Source organism: Danio aesculapii, chromosome 1 (genome assembly GCF_903798145.1).
Source record: "Danio aesculapii chromosome 1, fDanAes4.1, whole genome shotgun sequence".
NCBI classification, from domain to species: Eukaryota; Metazoa; Chordata; class Actinopteri; order Cypriniformes; family Danionidae; genus Danio; species Danio aesculapii.
In genome coordinates this window covers 60,203,751-60,222,211 of record NC_079435.1, presented here as the reverse complement: position 1 = coordinate 60,222,211, position 18,461 = coordinate 60,203,751, and the positions used below count along the sequence as shown (strand labels likewise).

The 18,461-nt window shown below is 39.2% G+C and overlaps 1 protein-coding gene across 1 annotated transcript in view; it reads left to right on the top strand.

Moving 5' to 3' along the window:
• ptgfrnb (prostaglandin F2 receptor inhibitor b) overlaps positions 1–15,439 on the top strand; it is an 84,052-nt gene extending 68,613 nt beyond the window's left edge. The window contains exons 8-9 of the mRNA XM_056463503.1: positions 11,496–11,801; positions 14,909–15,439. Of these exons, the coding sequence (XP_056319478.1) occupies positions 11,496–11,801; positions 14,909–15,072 (470 nt within the window). The 3' untranslated portion in view covers positions 15,073–15,439. The remainder of the gene's footprint in view (positions 1–11,495; positions 11,802–14,908) is intronic.
• The last annotated feature ends 3,022 nt before the right edge of the window (positions 15,440–18,461 follow it).

Below are 18,461 nucleotides of genomic sequence, written 5' to 3'. Positions count from 1 at the left end.
ATTCCCTGATAGACAGCACAGCACTGAGGGGAAATGGAGAATCTCCTGCTTCTCAGATGTTTGACCTGAGCAAAAGCTCCTCAGAAATGCTTACATTCATTTACAGTTAATCCATTCATTCATAGATGCATGCATTTTTTATGCATTTACACATGCGTTCATTTATGCACTTACACATACATTGACAAATTCACCAACACATGCAGAGATTTATATATGTATGCATTCATTTATGCATTTACCCATTTATTAACTTATGCATTTATGCATATACATTGATTATACATGCATTTAAGCATGCATTTATTTATGCATGCATGTTTTTATTCATGGACTTATTTATTTATATATTTATCCATTAATTAATGTGTGCATTAATGAATTTACATTATTATACATGCATTTATTGACATGCATTAAGGCATGCAATCATGCAGTTTGATATTTTTCAAATTTGCACATGCATTTATTTATGCATGCATGTTTTATTCATGGACTTGTGCATTTATTTCTGAATAATTATATATCTATACACAAATAATACAGACATTAATTTACACATTTCTAATCTATGCATTTATTAAACTTTACATTAACTTATTAAAGCATTTCCATTCCCCTGAGCAAAAGACTTCTCATCAGCAGTGCTTACATGTTATAGATATGTACTATATTTTTACTGTTAATTTATTTATTCATGCAATTATTTATTCATTTATACACTTATTAATTATGCATTTATATATTTACTGGCATGCAATGATGTTTTTCTGCAGTTTTGCATTCATTCATTTATTTATTTATGCATTACCCATTTATTAACTTATGCATTCATGTATTTACATTATTATACATGCATTTAAGCATGCATTTATTAATGCATTCATGGTTTTATTATGCATTTATTTTATTATGCATTTATTTATGAATAATTATTTATCAAACAGTACAGTGGTGAATTTACACATTTATAATCTATGCGTTTATTCAACTTTACATTAGTCTATTAAAGCATTTCCATTCCCCTAAGCAAAATACTTATCTCCTCATCAGCAATGCTTACATTCATTTTATAAATATTTACTCTATTTATGCTGTTAATTTATTCATTCATACACTTATTAATTATGCATTTAAATATTTACTACCATGCAATGATGTATTTATGCACTTATTATTTATGCATGCATTTATTCATTTATATATTTATGCATTTATTCATTGATTAACTTGTGCATTTATGTATTTACATTATTAAACATGCATTTATTGACATGCATTTAGCCATGCAATTATGCAGTTTAAAAATATGCAAATTTGCACATGCATTTATTTATGTATGTTTTTATTCATGGACTTGTGCATTTATTTATGAGTAATCATTTATCCATACACAAATAATACAGTCATAAATATATACATTTATAATCCATGCATTTATTTAACTTTACATTAACTTATTAAAGCATTTCCATTCACCTCAGCAAAAGACTCCTCATCAGCAATGCTTACATTCATTTTTATAAATATGTACTATATTTTTACTGTTAATTTATTAATTCATTTATGAATTTATTTATTCATTTCTACACATTAATTATGCATTTATATATTGGCCAGCATGCAATGATGCATTTCTGCCCTTATTTATTTTTGCACGCATTCCTTTATTTATTTATGCATTTACCCATTTATTAACTTGTGCATTTATGAATTTACATTATTATACATGCATTTATTGACATGCATTTAGGCATGCAATTTGAAATTATGCAAATTTGCACATGCATTTATTTATGCATGTTTTTATTCGTAAACTTTTGCATTAATTTATCATTAATTATTTATGTGTACACAATTGATACAGCTGTGAATTCACACATTCATTTTCTACACATTTATTTAATTTGCATTTATTTTTTATTTGGATTTATTTTTTATTTGCAATTCACGTTAATCTATTAAAGCATTTTCATTGCCCTAAGCAAAAGCCCCCATATCTCATTATCAACAATGCTTGCAGTATATATTTACTGTATTTTTACTTGTAAAACATTCATGCATATGTGCATTCATTTACGTACTTACATGTGCAATTATGCATGCATGCATTTATCTATTTTTGCATGCATGCATTTATTTATGCATTTATCAATTTATTAACTTTAGGTATTTACAGTGATTATGCATGCATTTAAGCATTTTTGACATGCATTTATTCATGCATGTATGCAATTTTGTATTTTTCCACATGCATTCATTAATTTATCTATTAGCTTTTTTACAGATACATATATTCATGTGTGCGTATACACATTAATGAACACAGTTGTGAATTTACACACATGCATTGATATTGTAAGTATTTATATCTATGAATTTAATTAATTGTGCTTTAATCTGTCATAATTCAGCAACAAAAATCATTCTTATTATTTAATGTGGATTTAATTTAATTATTGGATTGTTATTTATAATTGATGTAGAGTTGGAGAAGGGGTAGGATTAAATAAGCATTTGCTTCTTCCTATGCCTTTTGAGACATGAATGAGTTACAGGTTTATTGTTTTGTATTATTTAGCTCTTACATGTTCGAAATAAACTCGAAGTCTAAAACTGTAGGGTTTACAAAGTGCGGCTGTCACATTAGTGATGTTTGTTGAAGCAGACACAAGTTCCCTGAGCTGTAAAAAAGTGATACGCTTTTTTTCTAGGCTAATGTCCTGTAATGTTTTGCCTTTTTTCCCGCTCTCCTTCTTCCTCTTCTTCATGTTGTCGTCATCAGGGTAATGTAGAAAGTGTGTGTCGCTGCTGTTCAGCTCTTTTTGAGTCTGTGCGTGGGTTTGACAGCAGTGGGCCGTCGTACAGTCACTCTAATTGCTAGTTTGGGACCATTGTGCCTTTATAGTCGTCTCTTTCACTCTTTCTTTCAACCGCCAGCCACATCTGTGCATAGATGTGCATTTCATTGCCATTCCAGCGATGGGAGACGGAAAGCCGTATTTTTATAGGACAGCACATCTTCTAATTGATCTTTATTTCTTTGAAGCAGTATGTGTTAGCGAGGGGAAACGACTTGGAGAAATGGAGCTGAAACATTTGCAATTTGATGAGATCTCGCCACGACCTCCATAAATAATACGCTATAGTATATGCCGGAAAAAAGATCCTTAAATAAACATGTTTCAAAGGAAGAGCTTTTGGAGATTTGCAATGCTTAAAATATGTCCTCGTTGCTATTATTTTGGAATCTGGAAGCTTTTTTCTGTGCTTTTTATGCCCCACACAAAAGTAGATTATAAATGTAATATCTTCTTATGACACAACGCTTTTGGCTTTTATAGAGAGAAGACAAAACTTAAGTGTTTTAATTTGATTGAGCTTCCTAACTAGATTCAAGGGTCCCTAAGCAGTTTTCACTATTTTCTGCAGACTGATCAGGGAATTCTTGAATTAATTTTTTTAGGTTTGTTGCGAGTTATGATTGATCAATTAGTTGATTGACTGACTGACTGACTGACTGATTGATTGATTGATCGATTGATTGGTCGATTGATTGATTCTTTTATTTATGCAATTTTGTAAGCAAATTCGGATTTAAATATCTAAAAATATAAACTTTAAGCATGCATTTATTGATGTGCATTTGCATGTGTCTTCATGCAAATTTGTATTTTTAACACATGCATTTATTTATTTATGCATGCTATTATTTTAGAATGTATGCATTAATTAATGAATATATTTCTGTATGCATACTCATTTATACAGTTGTGAATTATATAAATGGAATAATTGCAAAATAAAACCTCATAAATAAATGCACAAATATGCATTTTAATAATGCAGTTAAAATTCCTAATTATAAAAACTTAATTAATACAGTTGTGAATTATATCGTTTGAATAATAGCAAAAACACTCATAAATGCACAAATATTGCAATCAAAATGCATTTTAATAATGCATATAATATTCTTATTTATAAACTAACTCAGTTTACTCAGTTGTGATCATTTGAATAATTGCAAAAAATCCTCATAAATGCACAAATGTTGCAATCAAATATGCATTTTAATAACGCAGTTAAAATTCTCATTTATAAACTTCTTCATTTAATACAGTTGTGAATTATATCAGCTGGGTCAGTTGGCGTTTCTGTGTGGAGTTTGCATGTTCTCCCTGCATTTGCGTGCATTCCGAGTGATCCGGTTTCCTCCACAGTCATGCGGTACAGGTGAATTGGGTAGGCTAAATTGTCCATAGTGTATGAGTGTGTGTGTGGATGTTTCCCAGATATGGGTTGCGGCTGGAAGGGCATCCGCTGCGTAAAAACATGCTGGATAAGTTGGCGGTTCATTCCGCTGTGGCGACCCCGGATTAATAAAGCGACTAAGTCGACAAGAAAATTAATGAATGAATGAATTAAATCATTTGAATAATTACAAAAAACTCATAAATGCACAAATATTGCAATCAAAAATGCATTTTAATTAATAAAACTTACTTAAAAGCAGTTGCATTTATTTTTTGTATTAACTAATTTATTTATTTATGCACTTGCAGGAACTCTTCTACATGCATCTAGTTCTGCTGTTGTTAATTTTATTAATTAAAATTTTAATTATTATTATAAACTTACTCAATTAATACAGTTGTGATTATATCATTTGAATAATTGTAAAAACAACCCCATAAATGACCAATATTGCAATCAAAAATGCATTTTAATAACGCAGTTAAAATTCATTTAATCACTCATTTTCTTTTCGGCTTAGTCTCTTTATTAATCTGGAGTTGCCACAGCGGAATGAACCACCAACTTATCCAGCACAATTTTACACAGCGGATGCATCCATTCACACTCATACACTACAGACAATTTAGCCTACCCAATTCACCTGTACCGCATGTCTTTGGACTGTGGGGGAAACCGGAGCACCCGGAGGAAACCCACACGAACGCAGGGAGAACATGCAAACTCTACACAAAACGCCAACTGACCGAGGCTCGAACCAGCGACCTTCTTGCTGTGAGGCAACAGCACTACCTACTGCGCCACCGCGTCACGCACAATTAAAATTTTAATTTATAAAAACTCAATTAATACAGTTATGAATTATATCATTTGAATAATTGCAAAAAAAAACTTATAAATAAATGCACAAATGTTGCAATCAAAAATGTATTTTAATAATGCAGTAAAAATTCTTATCTATAAACTTCCTCAATTAATACAGTAGTGAATTATATCATATTGAATAATTGCAAAAAAATCTTATAAATGCACAAATATTGAAATTAAGAATACATTTTAATTAGTAAAAACTTACTTAAAAGCAGTTGCATTTATTCATACATGTGTTCAATGCATTTATTTATGTATTAACTAATTTATTTATGCACTTGCATGAACTCTTCTACATGCATCTTGTTCTGCTGTTGTTAATTAAAATTTAAATTATTATTATGAACTTAATTAATACAGTTGTGATTATATCATTTGAATAATTGCAAAACTTATAAATAAATGCACAAATATTGCAATCAAAAATGCATTTTAATAATGCAGGCAAAATTCTTATCTATAATTTTTTTATTTGAATAATTGAATAATTGAATAATATTTGAATAATTGCGAAAAAAATCTTAGAAATGCACAAATATTGAAAGTAAGAATGCATTTTAATTAATAAAAACTTACTTAAAAGCAGTTGCATTTATTTATGTATTAACTAATTTATTGCATGAACTCTTCTACATGCATTGTCACGGATTGGTCAGGCTCTCACGATCCCCACTCACGAAGATCACCATCACCTGACTTCTAATGAGCACACAGCTGCATCACATTCACGAGCACCAGATAAAAGCACAGCACTCCAGTCGCTCATTGTCCGGGCTCGTCTCGACGAAAGCGGACAACTGAGCGACCACTCAGCGTAGTCATCCTCAGCTAAAACAAACGCTTTACTTACCTGTTCTCTTTGTATTCCTCCTAGTCTTCCTGGTCCACCCGAATCGTCCTGTCTTCCAGTCCTTCCAAGTCTGTGTCATCCTCTGTCAGCTGTATCTGGTGTGTGCTGTCCATCCTCGTGTATTCCTGTTACCCAGCCACGGAGGAAAAGACCCCAACATCATTCCTGATCCTCCTGGCTATCCTTCATGTGCTCCTTGTTGTCATTTAATAAACACCCTAACGTTTCCTTACCTCTGTCTCCTGTCCGCTTCATAACAGAAGCCCGGACCCATAACGACGACAACATGAGCACCCCCGATCACTTTCAAGAGCTGGTGGACCAGTTGAAGCGGATTCTACAGCCACCAGCTCCACTTTCCAACGCACCACCAGCACCGAGCACTTCCGCCTCCACAGTTTCTTCTTCGGCCCTTCCTTCCAGTCCCATGGCCCGACCAGCGCCCTACTCAGGCGGAGCGGGGGAGTGCAATGGTTTTCTGTTACAATGTTCCCTCATATTCGAAATGCAACCTTCTCTATATCCCACAGATAAGTCAAAGATCGCCTACATCGTATCACTACTCTCTGGGCCTGCACTTAAATGGGCTGAGACGATCTGGAACCAAGCCGGGCCGGTCATGAATTCCATCACTACCTTCACGGAGTATTTCAAAGAGGTGTTTGGACGTTCTGATGGGGAAGTAGCCGCTGGAGAGCAGCTGTATCATCTAAAGCAAGGTACTCTATCTACACAGGAATATGCTCTCCGGTTTCGCACTCTAGCAGCTGCAAGTGGATGGAATGAGAGATCGTTGTTGACCACGTACCGGCTCGGCTTGGAACCCACTCTCCGAATCCAGCTGGCCACATTAGATGATACTATGGGTCTGGAGAGATTCATCCAACATTCTCTCCGATGTTCCGATCGTCTCCGTCCTATCAACAGGACACCATCACCCCCTCGTCTGCACTCCTCCAATCGCCTGAGTCAACAGCCTCTCCAGAACCAGAACCCATGATAATAGAGTCTGGAAGACTGACATCAGCGGAACGACAGAGGAGGCTGACCCGGGGTCTGTGTCTATACTGCGGTGTCAGTGGACACACCCGTATGGAGTGTCCCCTTCGTCCCATTCGGACTTCAGTGAGTGTATTCAGTACGAATATTGAACAATGTAAACCACTTACTACCACCGTACAAATAACTACTGCCTCTATTTCTCTCCTTGTCACAGCCCTCATCGACTCCGGGTCAGCAGGGAACTTCATCTCCCAATCCCTCTGTCGTCAACTCCACCTACGTACTGAGGCGTCCTCGCATATATACCAGATACAACCGATAACCCAGTGCACTCGATCTTCGACCCGTATCCATCGACAATGCGAAGACATCCTTCTTCAAGTGGGGTTGTTACATCAAGAGAGGATTCAATTTCTGGTTCTGGAGGGTGCAAATATGGACATCATTCTAGGGCGCCCGTGGCTGGTGAAGCACGATCCCATCATCTCTTGGGGCACAGGAGAGATAAAGAAATGGGGATCTGGATGTACACCTACCTGTTTTCCAAATCTCCCTCTTCAAGGTCGGAACCCCATTTCTTTGTTTACAACATCGGTCGAGAGTCCTCCTGAGAAGCAGTCTATCCACATTCCTAAGGAGTACAGCTCCTTTCATGATGTCTTCTGCCCCAAGAGAGCTTCCCAGCTACCGCCGCATCGGCCATGGGACTGCGCGATCGACCTAGTTCCAGATGCCCAGTTGCCAAGAGGTAGGATCTACCCGCTCTCGCTTCCAGAGAATCAGGCAATGGAAGATTACATAAGGGAGGCTCTGAGTCAGGGGTACATACGTCACTCAAAATCACCAGCCGCCTCAAGCTTCTTCTTTGTGGCCAAGAAGGACGGAGGGCTGCGTCCATGCATCGACTACAGGGTCCTAAATAACGGTACAGTAAAATACCGATATCCCCTTCCTCTGGTACCAGCCGCTTTGGAACAGCTCCGAGAAGCTAAAGTCTTCACTAAATTGGACCTCCGCAGCGCGTATAATCTGATAAGAATACGTGAGGGGGACCAATGGAAGACAGCATTCGTGACCCCTACTGGCCACTATGAATATGAGGTCATGCCTTACGGTCTGGTCAACGCCCCCTCCGTATTCCAAAACTTCATTCATGAAGTCCTCCGGGAGTTTCTTCACCACTTTGTAATAGTGTACATAGATGACATCCTCATTTACTCCCGGAGTGAGGCCGAACATCGCCAACACGTTGCGGAGGTCCTACACACATTGAGAGAACATCACCTCTACCTCAAAGCGGAGAAATGCTCATTCCACCAGAAGTCGATTCATTTCTTGGGATACATCATTGACCAAACCGGTATACGTATGGATGGGAAGAAAATTGAGGCTGTTCTATCCTGGTCAGAACCCACTTCCATTAAGGAGCTCCAGAGGTTTCTTGGGTTTGCTAACTTTTATAGACGGTTTATCAAGGACTACAGCAGGATTACATCACCTCTCACTAATCTCCTCAAGGGTAAACCCAAAGGACTGGAGTGGACCAAAGAAGCAGCCGCAGCCTTCCGCCTTCTTAAGAAGGAGTTCACAAGGGCCCCACTCCTGACTCATCCTGACCCAAATCTTCCTTTCGTGGTGGAAGTGGACGCATCCACCACCGGCGTCGGGGCAGTATTATCCCAACATCATGATACACCGCCCCGACTGCATCCCTGTGCCTATTTCTCTCGGAAGTTGAGCCCGGCGGAGCAGAATTACAGCATAGGAGACAGGGAGCTTCTAGCAATCAAGCTAGCCTTGGAGGAGTGGCGTCACTGGTTGGAGGGAGCCAAACATCCGTTCCAGGTGATCACAGATCACAAAAACCTCCAATATATCAAAGAGGCCAAGAGACTATGTCCACGTCAAGCCAGATGGTCACTTTTCTTCTCACGTTTTGATTTCTCCATTTCCTATCGTCCAGGACCCAAGAATCTAAGAGCAGACGCTCTCTCTCGTTTACACGAGCATCACGATCATGAAGAACTCCCAACGAAGATTCTTCCCGAACACATCTCCATTTGTCCGATCACCTGGAACGCTCCTCCAGTCGTTGCCACTCCGGAAGCCCCTGCTCCGCCGGGATGCCCTCCTCATCGGCAGTTCATACCACCTGAACACCGGGTAGATCTGATCCACTCCTTACATACCTCGCTAGGCACTGGACATCCAGGGATCAACAATACTCTCTCGCTAGTATCCCAACGATTCTGGTGGCCAAACATGGCAAGGGATGTGAGGCAATATGTTCAGGGCTGTAAGGACTGTGCCCAATCCAAGAGCCCACGTCATCTACCCGCTGGAAAGCTCCATCCCTTGCCGATTCCGAACCGTCCCTGGTCACACCTAGGAGTGGACTTTATCACTGACCTCCCCTCGTCAGAAGGTAATACCTGTATTCTAGTCATCGTAGATAGATTCTCAAAGTTTGTCAAACTAATCCCTCTGAAAGGTCTTCCCACAGCCTTTGAAACAGCCGACAATATCTTTAATCAAGTCTTCAGGTCATTTGGTATTCCAGAAGATATTGTGTCGGACAGAGGTCCACAGTTCATCTCACGTCTATGGAAAGCCTTCTTCAAGCTCCTAGGTGTGGCCGTCAGCCTCTCTTCTGGATATCATCCCCAAACCAACGGGCAGACAGAGAGGAAGATTCAGGAGGTGGGACGGTTCCTGAGGACCTTCTGCAGTGGTCACCAGAGCTCCTGGAGCCAGTATTTGGGCTGGGCAGAATATGCCCAAAATTCACTGCGGCAACCCTCCACCGGACTCACGCCATTCCAGTGCGTCCTGGGCTTCCAACCACCGCTCTTTCCCTGGGATGGCGAACCATCTGATGTCCCCGCAGTGGATCACTGGTTCCGGGAGAGCGAGAGAGTCTGGGACGAGGCTCATCAACATCTGCAGAGGGCAGTCCGTCGAAGCAAGGTAACCGCCGATAGAAGAAGGTCTGAAGAACCCAGATACACACCCGGACAAAAGGTGTGGCTATCCACCCGGGACATACGCATGCGACTGCCCTCTCGCAAGTTAAGTCCCCGATTTGTTGGTCCCTTCACCATCGTGGAACAGGTTAACCCCCGTCACCTACAAACTACAATTACCCTCTCACTACCGTATTCACCCTACATTCCACGTATCACTCCTGAAACCCTATCACGATCCTGTCCTTTCCCTCCACAGAGCCTGACCACGAAGAGGAACCCCCTCCTCCACTGCTCCTAGAAGAAGGAGCCGTCTACGCAGTGAAGGAGATCTTGCGTTCCCGACGTCGTGGTGGCCAGTTGGAGTACCTGGTGGACTGGGAAGGGTACGGCCCCGAAGAAAGGACATGGGTTCCCAGAGCTGATATTCTCGATCCTAGTCTCATGGTGGAGTTTCATGAGAGCCACCCTGAGTTCCCAGCGCCTAGAGGCAGAGGGAGACCACCACGGCGTCGGAGGTGTCGGCCCTCAGGAGCGGGCCCTGGGGAGGGGGGTACTGTCACGGATTGGTCAGGCTCTCACGATCCCCACTCACGAAGATCACCATCACCTGACTTCTAATGAGCACACAGCTGCATCACATTCACGAGCACCAGATAAAAGCACAGCACTCCAGTCGCTCATTGTCCGGGCTCGTCTCGACGAAAGCGGACAACTGAGCGACCACTCAGCGTAGTCATCCTCAGCTAAAACAAACGCTTTACTTACCTGTTCTCTTTGTATTCCTCCTAGTCTTCCTGGTCCACCCGAATCGTCCTGTCTTCCAGTCCTTCCAAGTCTGTGTCATCCTCTGTCAGCTGTATCTGGTGTGTGCTGTCCATCCTCGTGTATTCCTGTTACCCAGCCACGGAGGAAAAGACCCCAACATCATTCCTGATCCTCCTGGCTATCCTTCATGTGCTCCTTGTTGTCATTTAATAAACACCCTAACGTTTCCTTACCTCTGTCTCCTGTCCGCTTCATAACATGCATATAGTTCTGCTGTTGTTAATTAAAATTTAAATTATTATTATAAACTTAATACAGTTGTGATTATATCAGTTGAATAATTGCAAAAACAACCCCATAAATGACCAATATTGCAATCAAAAATGCATTTTAATAACGCAGTTAAAATGCCTATTTATAAAATTGCTTTAAAACTATTGTATTTATTTATACATGTATTTAATGCATTTATTTATGTATTAAATTATTTATTTATTTATGCACTTGCATGAACTCTTCTACATGCATCTTTTCCGCTGTTAAGTCGGTTGTAAACTGCATATAAACTGCACAACAGTAAACCATATTTTCATAGTATTTTAATATTCACACTGCTTCAGTAGCCAAGTAGTGTGAAAGCATTGCACTTGATAAGCGATATTTTCACACTACTTGGCTACTGAAGCAGTGAGAATTTATATATTTGCATACTAACACACCATGCTATCTGCTTCAGTTATCAGTGCATATATATCTATATATAATTGTGTGATTTCCTCCATCAGATGACGTGGCGTACGAGCTGAAGTGGTTTCTGAGTCGTCTGCGTGGCTCCAGCAGCCCGACTCTGTTAGCCAGCATGGACCGCTGGGGCGTGGTGCGTAAAAGTCCTCGCAACGACAGCAGCGACTGCAGCCTGGAGCGTCTGGAGGCCCGAAGATTCGCTCTGAGTGTCCACAACACGCAGGATTCAGACGCCGGAGACTATCACTGCACCGTCACGCCGTGGGTCCGCTCGTCCGACAGCGGCGTCTGGAGCAGAGCTGCTGAAATCTCCTCACAGAGAGTCTTCCTCAACGTCAGGTTCGCATGTGAGTGATGCAGGACTCGTGCTGAATCTCACACTTTTTTTTTATACAGTTATGCAAGATATTCGACTTTAATGAGAGGCTGTCAGCGCTTCACACTTGTTCACACAACAATAGTACATTCATATGAAACTTCTCAATACATGCTAATGCTCGCAAGTGGGATATTGAGACAGCTTATGCTTGGTAGAAGGAAAAAAAACGTTTCATTGTCAGCCTTTACCCTGCTAAATTTGCTTTTTGTCTCGTTTCTAGTCCAGATATCTGAAAATTCTCAAATCAAGAAGCATTTTCTTGACAAGCTAACAATATTGTCTTGTTTTCAGTAGTTATGAGTCTAAATAAAAAATAAGATTATTTAGCTTACTCCATTGGCAGATTATTTAGCTTGTTTTAAAGGGCACCTATGGTAAAAAATCTACTTTTCAAGCTGTTTGGACAGACATATGTGCATGTATGGTGTATAGAGCGTCATATTGGGGTGATATAAGCACACCCAGTGCTTTTTTTTCAATTTATCAACATAAAAAACGGTGGACCAATTGGAGCGGTTTTCAAATCGACCGCAACTTTACGTAGTAGAGCAGTCCCCCCGCCCACCAATATAGATTGACAGGCGCATCATCATATCCTCAGTTTGTTGATTCACGTCCGCCATTTTCAGCGTGAGTTGAAGCGATATCACTAAAGGAACAGGCTAGCTCTATTTTTAGATGCAAGGCTCATTGGGCTCAACACAAGAGCAATATTCTCCACATTATCGCTCTAATCAGAATTATTGGTTGTATCTTTAGGTAGGTTTGCAAACATGTGTACTTCTCATTGAGTCTACCTTATACTTCAGTCGTTTGCATTTCTCGCGATCCCAGAAGCTCCCTGTGATCTTAACTAGCATGCGTTTTAGACTTCTAAACATAGGTTTCTATCAGGGTACACTCAAGTTGACGGCTGGGCGCCATGGACCGCTGCAGACTTGAATTGCCGTTGTGTGTAACCTGATAGAAACCTATGTTTAGAATTCAAAAATGCGTGGCGCTACGATTCGGGACACTTCATGTTTCTGCCGCACCACAGAGAGTGTCTGGTGTGCCGTGTCGCGGCTTCGAGCGGCGCATCCGGTGCCTCAGTCAAAGTGAATTCAGTGTGCGTGGTTATTAGTTTCTGTGTACAAGCTCGGCACTTGAAACTAGCACACAGTTGGCTGTAAAACTGTACAAAGACACAAATGATTTTGTACTCTCTGCTTGGTCTGTGTCAGAGTCGTACATGTACGACTGAATGGTGATCCTCTCTCTCTCCTTCTCCGTCTGCCTGTCTCTGTTGCAAACGCAGAGTGGGTGAGCTCATGGCCCCGCCCCCTTGTTACGTTGGCGGGAAGCCGAAACTAATTTACATGTGAAGCAACACACCCCTAAATCAGCGACCTGTGGACACGCCCCCAACATGACACTTTTTAACACATTATAATAAACAAATCTGAATTGTGTTTTAAACTGAACCTAAACTGGCACTCAGAAGAACCATAATATTAATATTAAATCAGAAAAAAGAGGTAAACTATGGGCCCTTTAAGGGGAAAAACTCACTTTAGGCAAGGCAAGTTTATTTCTAAAGCACATTTCATACACAGTGGCTATTCAAAGTGCTTTAAATAAACAGGAAAGTATAGAAACAAGTATAAGAGAAATAAAAACAAATAATAAAAATGGTAAAATAAAAATAAGCATAAAAACAGATAAAATGTGTTATAAAAGAATGAAAAAGAAGAGAAAAGCATAATAGTGCGATCTGTCGGACGTCGCACAGTGCTCATTCAGTAAAGGCACAGCTAAACAGATGTGTGTTCAGTCTTGACTTTAGACATATTGGGCCCTATCATACACCCGGCACAATGCGGCACAAGGCAAATGTTATTTATCGCTGGTGATTGTGACAATGAAGTTCCAAAAATGCCTAAAAACAAGATAAAATCATTATTGTTCCATGTATTAACACATTTATACTTTCATTTAGTTATTTATTTGTTTATTTATGCATTGATGCATTTATTAGATTAGATTAGATTAGATTAGATTAGATTAGATTAGATTAGATTAGATTAGATTAGATTAGATTAGATTAGATTAGATTGTCATTACACATGTACAAGTACAAGGCAACGAAATGCAGTTTTGGTCTAACCAGCAGTGCAATAGCAGCAAGTGCAGGATACAGGTATAAAGTGCAGTTATAGAAAAACTATGGTGATATTTACAGATGGATGTACTATCAACATAATATACAGGTTGTATTAGCTATGAACAGATTTACAATAAATGAATATATGTACAGGATGCTATTAATAGTCAGAAGTGTGCAGATAGATAAATATAATTACAAATATCTATGTACAGTGGGTGTGTACAGTTCAAATAAGTGAATCAGTGCAATGAATATGTGCAAACTTTAAATGTGCAAATATTAAACAGTGCAGTGATTGTGAGGAGGATAAGTTAGAGGAGTGTGGGGGGTGTATTGGGCGGGCAAAAGAGTCAGTGAGGGGCAGAGTTCAAAAGGGAGACAGCTCTGGGGGAAAAGCTGTTCCTCAGTCTGCTGGTCGACTTTAGACATATTGGGCATATTTAGACATATTAATATTCATTTATGTATTTGTTTGTGCATTTTTGCACTCATTGATGCGTTTATTCACACACTGCAACATGCATTCATTTATTATCACCTTATTTATCATAACTTATTTTTAAAGCTTTTTTATGTGTTTATTAATGCATGATAATTCTTTTTAAATGTATCTGTAGATCTATTAAATATATAGAGTCGACCCTGAAGTTATTAATACCCCAGCCAAATTCTGATCTTAAAGTTACTTTTATTCAAACATCAGCAAGTTTTGGCGGGGGGTTGGACCGGAAATGGCACATCCTTCTCCTAAAATATAATAAGATGATGTACAAAAGGCGTCATTGTAGGAAAAAGTACAAATATTTCTTTAAGTAACTCAGAATTTGCCTGGAGTATGAATAATTTCAGGCTTGACTGTATGTATTTTTCTTTTCAGCCTTGTTCTTCTTTCTGAATATGCACTAACAGAAGTGTGTGTGTTTTGTCAGTGTGGTCCTCCATGAAGCTGCCGCTGCTGTACGGCATCTGTGCTTCAGCAACTGTAGGTGTTGTTTCTCTCATCCTGGGCCTGGTCTGCGCTCACTGCTGCTGTAAAACCACCACACCCGCTACTCCTCGCTCTCGCAAACTCATGGAGCTGGAGATGGATTGACAAAGACAGTACAGTTGTCCCCTTCCGGCCTGGAAGCCTTGGTGACAACTGACGAACGCTGGGACCCGTCCCGTGACAATATGCACCACCTGAAAGGAGAAACGCACGATGGCCGAGAGAGATAAACATGTTGCAATTAAAGAGAACACACATGCAATTACTAAAATCAGCAGCAAATTAAGACAAGATCCTCATCGGTTTGACAGCGAACAGGTTGCAAATCCTCACAATGCAAACATAAAAAAAACATGCTGCATTTTAATCGATGCTTTTATTCACACACAGCAACATGCATTCATTTATTTAAATGTATGTATCATAACTTATTTTTAAAGCTTTTTAAAAATGTATTTATTAATGTATAATGATTATTTTTATGTGTAAATCTATTAAATGTATACAGTCAAACACGAAATTACTCATAAGAAAACCTTCTGACTAACCAGTTTATTTTTATTTATTCAACCAGCAAGTTGTTTTTTTGAGCGGAAATGACACCGGCTTCTTCAAAAAAGATAATAACACGGTGTACAATAGGCATAATACATCATTGATTTATTAACTGATGCATTTATTCACACACTGCATCATGCATTCATTTATTAGTAGCTTAATTATCATAACTTCATTTTCTGGCAATGCAAACTAATTAAGAAAAGCCTGCATTTTCTCACAACGCATGCAAATAGCAGGAAACAGAACAGAAGTGTTTCAAGGGGACCCTAAAATATGACATACTCGGCTATTTAGGTTATGGTTATTGAGGCTAATAATATACAAAAGTCAAGGGAATGGTGGAATCAGGATGTTAAAATAAACAAAAACCTTTTAAAGATCACCTACAACTTCACTGAGCAATAGTCACGGCACAATAAACAAATCCCAGCCAGGTGCATCACATTTATGTGTCCCCTTATAACATTTCAACTGTGTTCCCTGCTATTTGCATTGGTTGTGAGAAAATGCAGGCGTTTTCCTTTGCCAGTATCAGGACGTGGATGCACTGGGGTGCTGTTTTTGCACATGTCAGTGTTTACAAATAAATTACATTAAAAAGAAGACGAGTAATCTTAACTATGCATCACATCAGTCTAAAGCTACAACCCCCAAGCAGCCATTGTAGCTGGTTGTTTTTCAATGGGAAGCTCATAAAGAATGAATTTGCTTGATTTGTGTAAGTTGAACAGAACACGCTTGGATATGGAGAAAATACTTATCATCATAATAACAAGACACACTCGCATTCATTTCTGTTCATCATGGTTTATTTTGAAAAGTAAGAATCCTCAGAACAACATCCCATAGAGAACATTTAGTCCACCTACACAATAGTGTTGAATTATGAGTGGTTTTTCATTTGTTTATGTCACTGGAGACCTAGGGCCTGTTCCACAAACCAAGCTTACAGAAAAAGCCAGGCTTATTTTAACAAGTCAGGTTTATTAATGGCGGATTCTGTTTCATAAAGTAAATTTACGATGGTTCAAACTCAGCCTTGCAACTTATGCTGGGAAACTAGCCTGGTCTGGGGCAGGTTAACTCTCAGGCTAAGTTCAAGCTTAATCAAGGTAATGTTAGCAATCACCTGCTGTAATTTGATGCCATTTAAATTCACTTAACCTCTTAATAATGATGAAAACTTTATAGTCACTTAATAGTAAATATATATATATATATACACCAAACATCTTTAAGAACAGAACGATAATACTACAATAATACTATAATAATACATTTAAATTCAAACAAGTTACTAACTACAACATTTTTATATTGTTTTATGTTTCTGTTGATTTTTTTTCCTGTTTATTAAAATTTTAGTTAATATTTTCGCTGAGCTGTAGCCTCACTTTAATATAAAGATATTTTCCCATGAGGGAAAGCACGTGTCAAAAGCAAAGCAGCAATGTGCAGCGGTTTCAGGGGCAAATTAAAAATCCCACCGCTTGTGCGTGCACGGCTCTTTGCTGCCATTATTTTAAACTTAATCTGCTTACATTACGCACATTTTGAATGTTACATGGAGTCTGCAATGCATTAAAACTTTTTCTTGCAAGCAACAATTGGCAGTAAGCGTGCATTTCCTCTTTCTCTCGCGTGAGCATGCATATTTCAAGAGTTCCCACTTAGATATGCTTGGCGTATAAAGCAGGTTTGGCATGCTGTCCCGGGGGAGAACCCTGAGCTCGGAGATATTTGAGCCCAGGGCTCCCGCCCGGTCGATTGGCATATCAGGAGATCTGAGATCAGGTAGGTCTCGAGAGCTCCCCCTTTAGAAAAGGGAGGAAAAGGAGGAGATGGGGTGGAAGGGGGGATTCTTCCAACGAAGATAGAGCAGTAGGGAGAAAATGATCCATTTATAGTAAACTAGGATCACTCTGATTGGATTATTACTGATTACAGATGAGTGGCCAGACGTGCTCAATCATATCACGTGCTCCTCTCAAAATGAGTGTATGAAACTTCACTTAATTTAACGTTAATAGGTCTAAATAATGGCCTGTATTTTAAAATCTGCAATTTCCTGTCAGCCTTCTCTCTTGCTTTGTTGCTTAGTTTTTGATCATTATGTTTAAACTATTACATGTTTGAACTCACTCGTGAACATAGCCGTGTCTCATTTTAGAGCTCTTTCAGTTCTCGTAGTTGCCATGCTACACACAACATAATCGATGCATATATGCTCGACCTTCATCGTTTTACGACAGTAACGTGCACAAGCAGTTATCTAGATTATTTAATCTGAACTCAGATTAGTTAGATCAAATGATCTTCAATTTGCTGTTATGAAACCAATTTAAGCGTGGACGTTTAATTCGGCGCATTGAAGTAAGCAACCACTTTTATGAAACAGCCCCCTGTTGTTTACATAGTTTACTGTTACTTACGTGTGAAAACGGTGCCTTTGTAGTAAAAAGCATGATAATGTCAAAGCTTACAGTGTTAGAAATAAAATGAGAGCACAAACTGAATAAGAAGTCAAGGTTATAGTTACTAAAATCTAAACAAAGCAGTCGAGTGATCTGTCAGTCACTTCCCAGGTAGCAAAGAATTCTGGCCCAGATTTGGCATAAATCTGGCACAGCAGGCATTCATCCGGCAGTGGCATACAGCATGTGGGCCAAACATGGGCCTGGTTTGGCAGAGGTGTCACCGTCTTTAAGGCGGCACACAATTCTTGGGCCAGATGTAAAATGTAGTATTTTGCCCAGATGTTAATAATTGATATATGGGTCATGTGAGTCTGGTCTATCTTGACCCATAAAAAACACATTTGTATTATTTTCAAATAAAAATAAAAAATTCTACCTATCAGGTCGCTTCGAGGAAAGGCACGCCCATAGCACGCCTAAAGTGCAATGATTCATGGGTTTATCAATTTCATTGCA